Source organism: Bison bison, unplaced genomic scaffold (genome assembly GCF_000754665.1).
Source record: "Bison bison bison isolate TAMUID 2011002044 unplaced genomic scaffold, Bison_UMD1.0 scf7180017864535, whole genome shotgun sequence".
In the NCBI taxonomy this organism is placed as follows: Eukaryota; Metazoa; Chordata; class Mammalia; order Artiodactyla; family Bovidae; genus Bison; species Bison bison.
Window position 1 is genome coordinate 2,006,127 of NW_011495084.1, and position 15,366 is coordinate 2,021,492.

Consider the following 15,366-nt stretch of genomic DNA (forward strand, 5'->3'; position numbering starts at 1 on the left):
ACCTAGATAGCATATTGAAAAGCAGAGACATTACTTTGCCAACAAAGGTCTGTCTAGTCAAGGCTATGGTTTTTCCTGTGGTCAAGTATGGATGTGAGAGTTGGACTGTGAAGAAGGCTGAGCACCAAAGAATTGATGTTTTTGAACTGTGGTGTTGGAGAAGTCTCTTGAGAGTCCCTTGGACTGCAAGGAGATCCAACCAGTCCATTCTAAAGAAGATCAGTCTTGGGTGTTCATTGGAAGGACTGATGCAAAAGCTGAAACTCCAATACTTTGGCCACCTCATGCAAAGAGTTGACTCATTGGAAAAGACTCTGATGCTGAGAGGGATTGGGGGCAGGAGAAGAAGGGGACAACAGAGGATGAGATGGCTGGATGGCATCACCGACTCGATGGACGTGAGTCTGAGTGAACTCCGGGAGTTGGTGATGGACAGGGAGGCCTGGCTTGCTGCAATTCATGGGGTTGCAAAGTCGGACAGGACTGAGTGACTGAACTGAACTAAACTGATACTATTGATTTCTTACTCTGAGGCACAAAGAATACAAAGTGTCGGGGGAAAGTCCATATGTTGCCAATTGAACTATTCAAACTGCATTGCAATTATCTTGGGAAATTCTCTTATCAAAAAATCAACATTTAATAACCCTTTTATTTCAATCCTTATATTCCCCTATATTTTAATTTATAAGTTTGGATCACTCAAGTTAATTAACACAGGGATGAACTAAAACTTGAGAAAGCCACTTAAAGTCACAGAAATAGTTTTTGCTGGGAATGTAAGGAGAATAAATTTATAAATTTCACCTCTCATTCTAAACTTTGTATGAACTTTCTTTGTGTGCCAGTGCCTTTCACTTTGGAAAAGCAGCATCACCTGTCACTCCAGTTTTCTGTCATGTACTCCAAAATTACCTGTCCTGAATAGGTACAAGCAAATTATCAATCAGTCCTTTTAAAATCACTGAGCAAAAAAACACAATCAAGATAAGTATTGCCAACCACTATCTGTATTCTATGAATAAAGCTCTGCATGCACTGTCATTCAAGTGTAACTCATTTATTAATAGATCAGTGCTTTATTTGTTGTATATACAGATGGTCTTATTTCAGTACTGATCACAACAAAACCTTTTCAGTCTTTTTTACAGACTAAATAAAATTAGTTAAGCAGAGAAAACATGTAATCTCTTTTAATCATCCATTTTCATAAAAAAATGAAATTTCATTAAATTATTCTCCCCATATAATTGCTGCACATATGCCAGAAGCTGATTCAGTGGCTTTATCTGATGGTAAAGCAAAACATGGGATTGCCTCAACATAAAATAATAATTACTATTAACACTTATGTATGGGGGGAAAAAACCTACAAAAAACTGCAATAGGTTGTTCTGCTTTCTTTTTAAGCATAATTTGGGTTTTACAGTCTTGTTGGCAATGGCATGACCTGTACCTATTTTTGCTCCAGTGAATGCAACTAAGAATGATGCCTCAGACTTCCCACAACAGACAGGAAGCCACCTGCCAGTGCAAGAGACGTGAGTTCGATCCCTGGTCCAGGAAAATCCACATACCGCAGAGCAATCAAGCCCATGTACCGCAACTACTGAGCCCACACTCTAGAGCCCGCAGGCCACAGCTACTAAGCCCGAGTGCCACAGCTACTGAAGCCTAGAGTCTGTGCTCCACAACGAGGAGCCACCACAATGAGAAGCCCGTCTACCATAACAAAGAGGAGCTTCCACTCACTGCAACTAGAGAAAACCCGCACACAGCAGCAGAACCCCGACACAGCCGAAACATAAACAAATACATTTTAACAAAGAATGATGCCTCTATAGTTCCAGTTCTTTTCTCCTCCTGTGATGACAACATTTATAACTTTCACACTGGAAAGTATTAACTGGCAAATATTTCTTAAAACTCAAATAATTTAATCAGAGAGACTCTGAGTATTATTCCTATTATGAATAAGAAACCCACACTTTAATGGTTTCACTCCAGCATAACAGTCAAAACCGAAGAGACCAGGAGTAAAATTAAAGCTAATTTTCAGGTAGTTAACATCTTACATCATAACTTCTTAGTTGTACTTTACTTGCTTGTGGATTTACCTATCCATCAACATGCATTCATATCTTATATTTTACTGAAGAACTTTCACTAGATGAGGTCACAATGTTATTCTATGAATCAGAATTGTATACACATTGGCTACTTTTATCATTACTTCATATGATTAACATAAAAATACTATGAGGATAATAAAAATTCCAAACTTGAATATAAACAACACCATGCAACTACTATGAAATATTAGCTGAGATGAAGGGACAAAATCAATGTTTATATAACATGTATTGCCTTTAAAATTATTACTAAGGACAGTAATGTGAATATAAACTAGTTTTATTAGTGAAATTTATAAAATATAAGGTAGATAAATTATATCATCTTTTTTCTCCCTTCTAAAACTTCTGAACTGCTTATTCATCAGTTATAAATTCCAAGGGCCACTAATGACAGCGTACTTTACCACAGAGTTTGTAAGATGTGTTTATAATATCTATACAATGGCTCCACATTTCTTTACATTTTTCTTTTTTTTCACTTGAATCTTCTCTTTCCTTAGCAAACTTTTTAAAGAAAAAGGCCTGTGTGTTTATTTGAACAGGTATCGACACTTCATTTACACCTCGAGCATCAGCTTCTCCCCTAAGCTTCAGACTTAGATGTCTACCAGACATCTCTAGGTGGATTTCTGAAAAGAATCACCAGTTTGCTATATCCAGAAGAGAGTGCTTGTATAGTCGACTCCAAACCTCATCCACCCCCGAGGATTCCCATCTCGTTACATCACATTGATCCAATTGTTCAGGTCCAAATGTAAGAATCCGTTGAGACTTCTCTCATTGATATACTCTGTATGTCAATTCCCACTGTCTTTATTCTCAAAACCATATATATTGAATCTGACAACTCCCTACAACTTGCACTGTCGCCACCTTCATCCGGGCTGCCATCATCTCATCTCCTGAACTGCTCATTACCTTATGACTGATCTCTTTGTTTCTACTCTTGCACAGACCCATGTATTCTCAGCAGTCAGAAAAACATTTTTAAAAAGCTGAGCAGGTGAGGTCAAAATGCTCCAAGGGCTTCCTATCATGCTTAGGATAGAATCCAGTGTTCTAACCATGGCCTGTAAGGCCTTGTGTTTCCTGCTCCCTAGCCCAGGGGCGGGGAAGCCTGGCGGGCTGACGTCTACGGGGTCGCACAGAGTCAGACACAACTGAAGAGACTTAGCAGCAGCAGCTGCCTCTAGGAAGCCTACCTTTCTTATTTCACTGAAGGCATAGCTGGCTTTTGGACTGTTGCTTCCATGGATTAAGATAATTCTTGTCTCTGGGTTTTTTCACTTGTGGTTTGCTCTACTTGGAACACTATCCCCTCCAATACCTGTGTGATGTGTTCCATGACTTAAGTTATATTCTGACCACTCTAATTTAAGAGTCCTACCCGTACTCCCCTAATCCTGCTTCATTTCTCTCCATAGTGCCATTTTCTGACATTGTGTTATATATTTATTAATCATCATTCTTGCACTGGAATTTAAGTTCCGTAAAAGTAGAGACTTTACATGGATCACAAGCCAAATTCCCAGTGAGCAGAGACATATATTTAATGGATACTATTCTTTACTTAATTCTGTAGAAAGTAGAAAGGGGACAGAATAAGATGAAAAGTCAGCCACCAAATCACAGGGGAGTAGCACTCTGTGAAGGAAGAAAGGAGTGTATAGGGGATGTAGCCTTAGTCTACAGAGGGACTGCAGGAGGCTCATGGGGTTCTATGTATCTTATACCTTTCCCACTGAGCAGTGGATGGCTGAGAATTCATACACTTGGAGAAATTTTCTTTTAGTCTTTGGTACAATTCACAGATTAAAATTTAGAGATAGAATTATGGCTACTTCCTTAAACTGCATTCACTGTAAACACAAATTAAGTAGTTAACAACCTCACATAGTAAAGATTTAGCACACACACACACACACAAAAGATTTAGCACAAGCACTGTCTAAGTAAAATCCTAGCAAAATTCAAATATTAACCTCATTGGGTAGGCATGGCTTAAATATGCAGTGAGACAGGTTTTGTGTATTTTAATGTCACATGAGGCTTTCTACTTAATGACAACTCAGAAACTAGCGCTGTTCAGGCAGAGAACATGCATTAAGCACAAGTACAGTCGCAAAGTGGAAGGCGGAGGACTTCCTTCATGGTACAGTGGATAAGAATCTGCCTGCCAATGCAGGGGATGCAGGTTCAATCCCCAGTTTGGGAAGATCCCACATGCTATGGAGCAACGAAGCCCATGTGCCACTACGGGCTGGCGCACAAGAGCCTGTGAGTCACAACCACTGAGCCTGCGTGCCATGATTACTGGAGCCTGCACTCTCTAAGGCCCGCGAGCCGCAACTTGTGAACACTTGTGCCACAGCTGCTGAAGCCCACAGCGGGGCAGCAAGTCACACTACTGAGCCCTTGTCTGCAACTACTGAAGCCAGCACCCTTAGAACTTACGTTTCACAACAAGAGAAGTCACTACAGACAAGAGAAGCCCGCAAACCACAGCTAGAATAGAGCCCGCTCTCCACAACTAGAGAAAGTCCACCAGCAGCAAAGACTCAGTGCAGCCAAAAATAAATATATAAATAATACATAAATATAGCAATGCATTTATGTAAAAAAAAATTTTTTTTTAAAGAGGAAGGTTGATACAAGCATCTCTGAGAGATGCATGCCCTCTGCTACACAGACCCTCTTGGCAGCCATTGGGTTCAACTGACTTTGGAAAGGATGACAGTACGTAATTTACTATTGAGGACTTCGGGCAGGATAAATAATGCTGGATATATGCACTTTAGGTGCTAATTAAATGCAGAAGAGGGGATGGGCTTACTGAAGAAAGCATTGTAGAGTATATACCTTAAGTGAACTATCTTATAACCAGTGAAATTCATTAACTGACTAGTCAATTTCACCACAAATTAATAAAGAATTCAAACAGTCATTTTGAACACACTTATTCTACCTCAGGCTTTTTGAAACCATTAACAGGAAAGCATTACAAAGATTTGTTGAAGAGCATATCAGCCTGTGCCCATTACTTCACTAGACAGTAATTTTCAAATAACTATAACTTTAGTCAGTAGTGAGTTACTCTTTCAGATTTACCTGAGAAAGATTTAGTCGAGTGTTCTTTTAAGAAACGCTCAGTCCCCATTAATGACGACTACTTCTACCTGAATTTCCAGACGACTTCAAGTGACTACTAAAAAGTTTAGACTACGTGTCAGAGTCACCCACTGAAGTAGTCACTTCACGGGTACCATAAGCTCAACATTTGGTTTTACATGAATTCAAAAATCCTAACTGAATCTAATTTTGGAATTTAGCAGACTAAATTATATTTTATCATCTGTTTAAGTGGTTACAAGCAGAAAGCTTAAGATGCAGTTACATTCTTAACTAGTTCAACTGTGTGTGTGGAAAAGACATGCTTTCTATTCAGAAGGCATAGAGAAGAATATAGTTATAAAAATATTAGTCCCATACCTCTCGAATAGCAGTACAAAACTCACTCTGAAGCACTTTTTTGAGGGATTGTAGCTTGTGCACTGGTACTTCTCCAGATTCCTGCAGTTTTTCCAGTAATTCAATTGCTCTGGCAACATCTGAATGAAAAAAAATAAATCAAAATGGAGAGAGACATGGAGTAAACTGTATCTTATCAAAAAGTACCATTATTCCAATTAAACAGTGACTATGAAAAGTGGAATTTATTGCAAAATCAGAATTTACAATTTGTAGTCTTTTGATCTCGTCTTTTGATCTCATCTTTTGGTAAAAGGTCATTTAAATCTATTCCACACCATTTGTCACATAATACATCTTCCTCAATGGTATTTCTCATATGTTATTTCTGTTACACAAATTAGTCTGAATATTCTTTCAAAAAAGAGGAGCAGGAAGCAGGTCTTTTGTATATTCTGATACCCCAATAACGAAATGAGTTCTGTCCATTTTACCTCTGAGAGGCTTTTTTTCAGTTTTTCTTTTCTCATCCCAAATTTATCAAACCTGCATTTTTACATTTATTAGTATGATGATCTGATTTATGTGCATCTTCTCTACAATCTATAATCTCCTTGAGGGTAAGAATTTAATTGGGCTTATTCACCACTGCATCCTCAGAGTCTGGTGTAAAACAGTAAATAAATACTTCATATTTATGAATGAATGAACGAGCTCTCTCCATTTTACTGCCATTGCATTAATGCAGACCCTCAACATCATTTGTCCTCTGTACAGCTGGAATCATTTATTCTCTTCCAGCCACTTCATATGATCCATGAAGTTATCTTATAAAAATAAAAATCTGATCATATACCCACCTAGCCGTCTCTTAGCACCAAATATGTTTTTGAACAACAATTAGCTTAAATGCTTCTCTTTCACCTGATGATATATAACAAGAAACACAGTCGTTTATAACCATAGCTTTAAAATTCCCAGGACGGTTTTGTACTGTCAAGAGAAAATGATAAGATGAAGGCCATTTAAAAAATATTTACAGTGATCTCTTCTACCTCTGTTGCTGTGGCCAGTAACTCACTGAAAGACACTGAGACGTTACATACAGAGATTTTCAATTCCTACGTGATTAACTCCAGGAAGTACCCATATCCCTGCCATCAGATTATTAATTAATTAAATAAATAATTCAGCCATCCATCCATCACTTTGTATACCTGGCACTAAGACTGACAAGAATAATAAGACATGCTTCTTTTCTGAACACACAGTCAGATGAGGGGAAAAAACATAACAGTATAGTCACCCATAATAAGAGTGAAAGTTGCTCAGTCGTGTCTGACTCTCTGCGACCCCATGGACTACACAGTCCGTGGAATTGTCTAGGCCAGAATATTGGAGTGGGTAGCCTTTCCCTTCTCCAGGGGATCTACCCAATCCAGGGATTGAACCCAAGTCTCCTGCATTGCAGGCATATTCTTTACCATCTGAGCCACAAGGGAAGCCCAAGAATACTGGAGTGGGTAGCCTATCCTTTCTCCAGGGGATCTTTCCAACCCAGGAATCAAACTGGGGTCTCTTGCATTGCAGGCAGATTCTTTATCAACTGAGCTATCAGGGGGAGCATTGCTACCACCTAAAAATTCAGGTGGGGTTGGCATAGGTTTATGTATGTAATCAAAGACAAGAACCAAAAAGTAACTTTAATGAAGACTCCCTAGAAGTATTGCCAATTGTGGCCCAAGGAAGCACAAATCATGAAATCAGTAAGACACTGTCAGTTTCAAAAATCTGTCTTTTTGTACATTAACTGAAAGTCAATATAGTCTGTTGGACAAATAAGATACCAAGCTAAGAACTGTATGCACTTCTAACTACATGAAAGACTCTCTAGATTCCAATAGGTACTTGGAACTCTCAACATGTTTAAAACTGTTCTTGTTGTATTTTTTCCTGAAAGTAGCTCTTCTCTTAACACTCTGTATTTCCATTAATAGCATCTCCACCCAGCCATATTTCCATTCGCAGCATCTCCACCCAGCCTGTCTTCCAAGCTAGACCATGGCATCATCTTTTACATTCACCCCCACATGTAATTAGTCAGCAAGTGCTATGGGTTCCATCTCAGAATGCCTTTTGAATGGAAACCCTGTGCTTTATTGCTTCAGGGAAGCCTTTATTATTTTTCACCTAGGGACTAGAATATCTCCTAATGTTCTTTAATGGCTTTTCTTTTTCAGTCCACTCCTGTAGAGTGATAAACCTCATTATTATACTCCCCTGCATAAAACCTACTTCTGGCTTCCTGTTGCACAGGGTGAAGTTCAGACCATTTAGGAATACATGCAAAGCCCTTAACAATCAACGTCTTCTGACTCATCTCTAAAAACCTCCTCCTGCCGAACCTATACATTGATTATCCAAAGTTTTTGCTATTCTAGAACACAACACAGTATATCATGTCTCTGTGATTTTGAACATATCATCCCCTGTTCCTGGAATGCAATAATTTATTCATCCAGTAGTGCCAGGCATGAGAGACACTGGCAATAGAGACCACCGGTTGCTCTTGCTTTCATGGCATTCACAGGTCTGAAGGATCACAGATACCTAATAAAGTGGGCATGAGCTATAAAAGCAGCTGTATAGGCTAGTACACGGATGTCTAACCAGGACATGTATCATCATCCAGGAGGTCAGTGAGGGGCTCTTTGTGAAAATAACAGCTAAGCGGAGCCCTGGGTAGGAGGTACAGGAAAAGGAGAAAAGGAGGAGGAAAAGGAGAAAAAATTCCAGGCAAACAAACACAGACTACTGAAGTTTTATCAAGAGAGTGTGGGGCATTCAAAGAACTGAGAGTTTAATGTGATCGAAGTTGAAACCAGGTCAAGAGTAGCAAGAAATGCAGTAGAGAGGAATCGCATCATGGAGGGTGTGACAGGTCACGCAGGGAAGACTTGGCCTAGATAGTCTCTCCTTAGACGTGTCTTCCCTGACTCTCCAAGGCAGATTTAGTTGCTATCATTTGGTATTCCCACAGTCCTTTGTTCACTTATCCATTGTAATAATTACCACTCTCTGCTATAGCTCTTTTTGTATGTATGTCTCCCTCCTTCACCCTGCAAATACATAAGATTTTTGAGAGGTCAGGAGCAGTGTATTATTTATCATCGTATCCACAGTTCAATGAAGAGTCCTTGACAAATACTGGGTGTTTATATTTGTTGAATGAATGATAGATTAGTTGATGAGACTAGAAAAGAAGGGGGTCAAGGCCTATGTCTAGGTGGACATATAACTAACTTCTCATGAGAATAAGCCTCCAGATCACTATCGGCTTTGGTCAAGACTGGGTTGGGTCTGATGTGCAGGAAGGATGAAAGCCTGAATGTGTAGGCTAAAGGGTATCAAGTGACTGAACTGGAAATTCAGAAAGCTGAAAATGACTATTTAGGAGTTCTTATCTTGTGCTGCACTTTGAAATTACCTGGGGTACATTTAGAAATTATTTATTTTCCCCTCAGTTTCATTGAGACATAGTTGACACAGAACATTGTGTTAGCTCAAGTGTACAACATAATTATTTGATATATGTATATTGCAAAATGATTGCCACAATAAGTTTTTAATTCCTGAGACTCACCCCAAATGAATTAAACCAGAATATATGGTATAGTGGTTCTCAATCCTGGCTTCAGACTGGAACCACATGGACAGCTTTGACAACCATGGATGCCTAGGTCTCACAGAGAGATTCCAGTGTGACTGGCAGAGGGTGAGGCCTGAGCAAGGGCTTTTGGAAGCCTTCAAGGTGATGCCAATGGTTGATAAAAGCCATGTTTGAGAACCCCTGGTTTAGTTGGCACGGGTGTTTTTATAGCCCTATGTGATTCAAATGTGCATGTTGAGAACCTCTGCTAGAAATGAATGGTGCCTAAGTATCACCTGGGGAAATGTATTAAAATATAGGTTCTTGACATCTCCCCCCAACTGCCACTTGAGGGACATTGACTAAGGAGGCATGAGGATAAGGCTCAGGAATTTTAAAATTATTCAAGTGATTTTTTTTTTTTAGTTTTAGCTTTATAAAAAAAATTTATTAGTGCATGGTTGATTTAAAATGTTGTATTAGTTTCTGCTGTACAGCAAAGTGAATCAGTTACACATAAACATATATCCACTCCAAGATTCTTTTCCCATATAGGTAATTACTGCGTATTAAGTAGAGTTCCCTGTGCTACACAGTAGGTTCTTATCAGTTACCTGTTTTCTGTGGAGTAGTGTGTATATGTCAATCCCAAGATTCAAGTGATTCTAAAGTGGTCTCACAGATCCTGTTTCAAAGATATATGAACGATAGTTCAGGTTTCCTTTCATCCCAGCATTCCCAAAACTCCTGCACTTTCTATTATTCTTTGACACCCTATATAACAGGATACTGAATGGGATTCTTTTGAGAGTCTGGGATTATTGATAAAAGTCCATAAATGAAAGTAAGTAGTATCAAGTATCTACCCTATTCTGCAACAGTGCTCCTAGCAAAGGCTGGTCACCCTGACCTCTGTGGAGTCATAAAGTCAGCCTGCTCCCCAAACTTGTATAATTGTATTCACAATCTCTACGTATGGGATTCGGTCATCAGGTTCTTTAAGATTCCAGATGATTCCTGTGACCATTCAAAATTGAGAAGTACTGTTCAAAAATGAGCTATCAAAGAAACTAGTCACCCTTCACTCCACCAAAAATTACTAAAAGCTGGGCCAGTTCTGTTACATTATACCATAGGCCTTTTCCAGTACGTATGAAGAGGTAACTGTGAGATGGAAAAAAAAAAAAAAAAAGTATGAAGAATTGTTGACTCATTAATTTTGGACAAAATATTAGGTCTTTTCTTCTCTCCAATGAGCCAAGCAAGGAGTGCTCCTGCAGGCATTGGGGGTCGCCTGCAGAGGGAGACAACCGCTTTCCTGGTCGTTCAGGTGATCTGCTTGCCCCTGCGGAGACGTGGAGAGCACTGGCATCAGAGCCAACTCGCTGGCACCCACCCAGCGAGTCTAGCAATGTGAGGTCATGGGGTTATACGGCAGTAGGTAAAAGCCAAAAGAAGCCCCAAGACTAAGAATGGCAGAGATCGGGTCCTTGCAGCCTAGGTCTGACTGGTGCTGCAAAGATGTGGTGAGTGACAAATTGGATGTTAAAATGCAGTTTAAATGGAGTTTAAAATTAACTCTGATTCCCTTTAGCTCTATAAATGTACCAGAAACCTGCAAGACCCAAGATCTATAAGGAAGTCAAATAAACCTTTCAATAAGTGAAATAATTGTTCTTAAAACAACTACAATAAATTGTGTGTAGTTTATTTACAAGTCCCTTTAAGGTTCTTGCTGAGAACTTCCTTACATTCACTTTATGAAATTTTCTACAAAATCTGGTTACTAACACAGAAGTCTGGGTTTACCAGGATAGCTCACATTGGAAGGAATATTAGAAAAGGACTGGGGAGGCTGCTTGATAAACACTAAGCAAGCAAGGAGATCTCAGAAGTTTTTCCTGAAATGAACTCCTCCTCTCGTCTACCAACTCTCAGGTGCACACCTCCATTGTCTATCCTATTATCTAAGCACAGTACTTGGGCATTGCCTTTGCCCCTCCTCACTCTCCTTCACACTCTGGATCCCATTAATCTCACTTCAAAAAGCAACCATAACGATAAACCTTTATTTAATGTCTATGGAGTAGGAGTCATTACTAGCCAAGAGCTTTCCATCTCTTTACCCACTGTATCCTTCTAACAACCTTGTGTGCTGCATGCTTGCTAAGTCACTTCAGTCATGTCTGACTCTTTTTGACCCCATGGACTGCAGCCTGCCAGACTCCTCTGTCCATGGGATTCTCCAAACAAGAATACTAGAGTGGGCTTCCATGTCCTCTTCCAGGGGATCTTCCAAACCCAGGAACTGAACCCTGTCTTTTATGTCTCCTGCATTGGTAGAAGGGTTCTTTATCACTGAGCCACCTGGAAAGCCCGTAACAACCTTGCTGCTGCTGCTAAGTCGCTTCAGTCGTGTCCGACTCTGTGTGACCCCACAGACGGCAGCCCACCAGGCTCCCCCGTCCCTGGGATTCTCCAGGCAAGAATACTGGAGTGGGTTGCCATTTCCTTCTCCACATAACAACTTTACATGGTAGTAAATATCCACATTTTACAATGAGAACATTGAGGCTTATAGTGATATTAAGTATTTCATTAACAAATAGGAGACCTGGGTTTGGAGTCAGGATCTAAGTGATTCCAGACCCTGTGCCCTTTATTTTTATTCCAGTAATAGATTTTCTTTTAGAGGCTTTTTCCTTCAACATTCAATACTTTTATAATAGCCCTGTGTCCTGCAGGCTTTCTTGGTCAGAGGCTGAGCTCCTATTTTCCCTTTCTCAATAAAAACTAACCTCTAATTCATTTACCAGTATACCTCTCTCAAGGAATATTCAGTGATCATCAAAATTATCTGGAGAGCTTTTATTTAATTCATTTATTTATTTTGGCTTACGGGATCTTAGATCCCTGACCAGGGACTGAACCCAGGTCCTGACAATGAAAACACTGAGTTCTAACCACTGAACTTCCAGGAATTCCCTGGAGAGCTTTTCAATGAGAGGGAAGAATTTTTATCAGCCTTTGCTACCCACTGGAATCACCTGCAGGAACTGAAAATAAACAAACATACAAACAAAAACCAGATACATAGATCCTAGCTACATATTATTTCTGATTTCATTGTTCTCAGGTATGGCCTGGGCATCAGAATCTTCAGAGCTCCCCAGTGGTATAATGTGTGGCTGTGTTGAGAATCACTGATATGTCCTCTAAGGTGCACCCTATGGGTTCTAAAAACAATGTTACTTATAATACTAATTGCTGTCATGTATAGACTTTGGTATAGCATGAATGTTCAACATTTTCCTTCTCTGAGCACTATGAGGTACGTAATATTATCTCCATTTTACAGGAAAGGAAACTGAGACCCATAGAGTTAAAATTACTTCTCTGGAGAAAGAGCTAGTAAGTTGTCAAGTTAGGATTTGAATCCTGGCAGTATGGCTCTAGAATCTGGACTACATTTAAGACATGGCTCAGGAAAGCATATTCTTAAAATCATTCCCAGCACTTCTTATCCAAGCCTGTTAACAGAGATTAAGCTAATCTGATCAATAAATCCTTGCTTGGGACTGAAATCAGTGGTTCTCAAATTTTAGTCAACAACAACAAAAAATTAACCTTGTACCATTTATTAAAAATTAAGATTTTTTTTTTTTTAAAGAGACTGACAGGGAAGCCTTGAAATTTTCTCTTTTAGTAGTCATCGTGGGTGGTGCTGATGCAGGCAGTGGTCCACAAATGCACTGTGTAGGTTAATGATAGTTTAATATGTGATCCAGAAAAAGGTGAGCTAAAGACCATCATTCACTTTTATTTGCCTTACTTAGATCATCTTATAAAATCCTCAAAAACATGTATAAGGATTACTTACTACTGTCCTCATTGAATAGTTAAAGAAATATTTTAAAAAATAGCTAAGGCTGAGAAAGAAAAATTATCTGGCTCAAGGCTACACAGCTAGGAAATGGTAGAATCAGGATTCAAGATCAGATGCGTCTGACTCCAGTGCCCATGCTTACTTATTTTTCTATCCTGCCATTAAAAAGGATTAGAAATAAAACAATAAAGGTATTGCAAATTTATTTTTTTAAATACAGCATCACTGCAAACTAAGGCAAACAGACATAACACTGCTCAAAGTCCTGGAAGATAACCCTTCAATACATTACAGTATATCAATATATTCTTGCCTTGAGAACCCCATGAATAGTATGAAAAGGCAAAAAGATAGGATACTGAAAGATGGAACTCCCCAGGTCAGTAGGAGCCCAATATACTGCTGGAAGTCAGTGGAGAAATAACTCCAGAAAGAATACAGAGACAGAGCAAAAGCAAAAACAACACCCATTTGTGGATGTGACTGGTGATGGAAGCAAGGTCTGATGCTGTAAATGGCAATAGTGCATAGGAACCTGGAATGTTAGGCCCATGAATCAAGGCAAATTGGAACTGGTCAAACAGGAGACGGCAAGAGTGAACATCAACATTTTAGGAATCAGCGAACTAAAATGGACTGGAATGGGTGAATTTAACAGATGAACATCATATATACTACTGTGTGCAAGAATCCCTTAGAAGAAATGAAGTAGCCATCATAGTTAACAAGAGTCTGAAATGCAGTACTCAGATGCAATCTAAAAAATGACAGAGTGATCTCTGTTCATTTCCAACACAAACCATTCAATATCATGGTAATCCAAGTCTATGCCCTGACCAGTAATGCTGAAGAAGCTAAACTTGAACGATTCTATAAAGACTTACAAGACCTTTTAGAACTAGACCCAAAAAAGATATCCTTTTCATTACAGAGGACTGGAATACAGAAGTAGGAAGTCAATAAACACCTGGAGTAACAGGCAATTTTGGCCTTGGAGTATGGAATGAAGCAGAGCAAAGGCTCATAGAGTTTTGCCAAGAGAACGCACTGATCATAGAAAACACCCTCTTCCAACAACACAAGAGAAGACTCTACACATGGACATCACCAGATGGTCAATACTGAAATCAGGTTGATTATATTCTTTGCAGCCAAAGATGAAGAAGCTCTATACAGTCAGCAAGAACAAGACTGGGAGCTGACTGTGGCTCAGATCATGAACTCATTGCCAAATTCAGACTTCAGTTGAAGAAAGTAGGGAAAACCAGGAGACCATTCAGGTATGACCTAAATCAAATCTCTTACAATTATACAGTGGCAATGGGAAATAGATTTAAGGGACTAGATCTGATAGAGTGCCTGATGAACTACAGGTGGAGGTTCATGACATTGTACAGGAAATAGGGATCAAGACTGTCCTCAAGAAAAAAAAAATGCAAAAAAGCAAACTGGCTGTCTGAGGAGGCCTTACAAATAGCTGTGAAAAGAAGAGAAGCACAAAACAAAACATAAAAGGAAAGAAACACCCATATGAATTCAGAGTTCCAAAGAATAACAAGGAGAGATAAGAAAGCCTTCCCCAGCGATCAATGCAAAGAAATAGAGGAAAATAACAGAATGGGAAAGACTAAAGATCTCTTCAAGAAAATGAGAGATACCAAAGGAACACTTCATGCAAAGATGGGCTCAATAAAGGACAGAAATGGTATGGACCTAACAGAAGCAGAAGATATTAAGAAGAGGTAGCAAGAACACACAGAAGAACTATACAAAAAAGATTTTCATGACCCAGATAATCATGATGGCTTGATCACTGACCTAGAGCCAGACATCCTGGAATGTGAAGTCAAGTGGGCCTTAGGAAGCATCACTACGAACAAAGCTAGTGGAGGTGATGGAATTCCTGTTGAGCTATTTCAAATCTTAAAAGATGATGCTGTGAAAGTGCTGCACTCAATATGCCAGCAAATTTGGAAAACTCAGCAGTGGCCACAGGACTGGAAAAGGTCAGCTTTCATTCCAATCCCAAAGAAAGGCAATGCCAAAGAATGCTCAAACTACCGCACAATAGCACTCATCTCACATGCTAGTAAAGTAATACTCAAAATTCTCCAAGCCAGGCTTCAGCAATACGTGAACCATGAACTTCCAGATATTCAAGCTGGTTTTAGAAAAGGCAGAGGAACCAGAGATCAAATTGCCAACATCCGCTGGATCATTGAAAAAGC

At 39.4% G+C, this 15,366-nt stretch overlaps 1 protein-coding gene across 1 annotated transcript in view; it reads right to left on the reverse strand.

The window, feature by feature from the left end:
* The window catches only part of LIN7A (lin-7 homolog A (C. elegans)), a 165,688-nt gene that overhangs the window by 105,271 nt on the left and 45,051 nt on the right, over positions 1-15,366 (reverse strand). Inside the window, exon 5 of the mRNA XM_010832077.1 lies at positions 5,625-5,743. Within this exon, the coding sequence (XP_010830379.1) occupies positions 5,625-5,743 (119 nt within the window). The remainder of the gene's footprint in view (positions 1-5,624; positions 5,744-15,366) is intronic.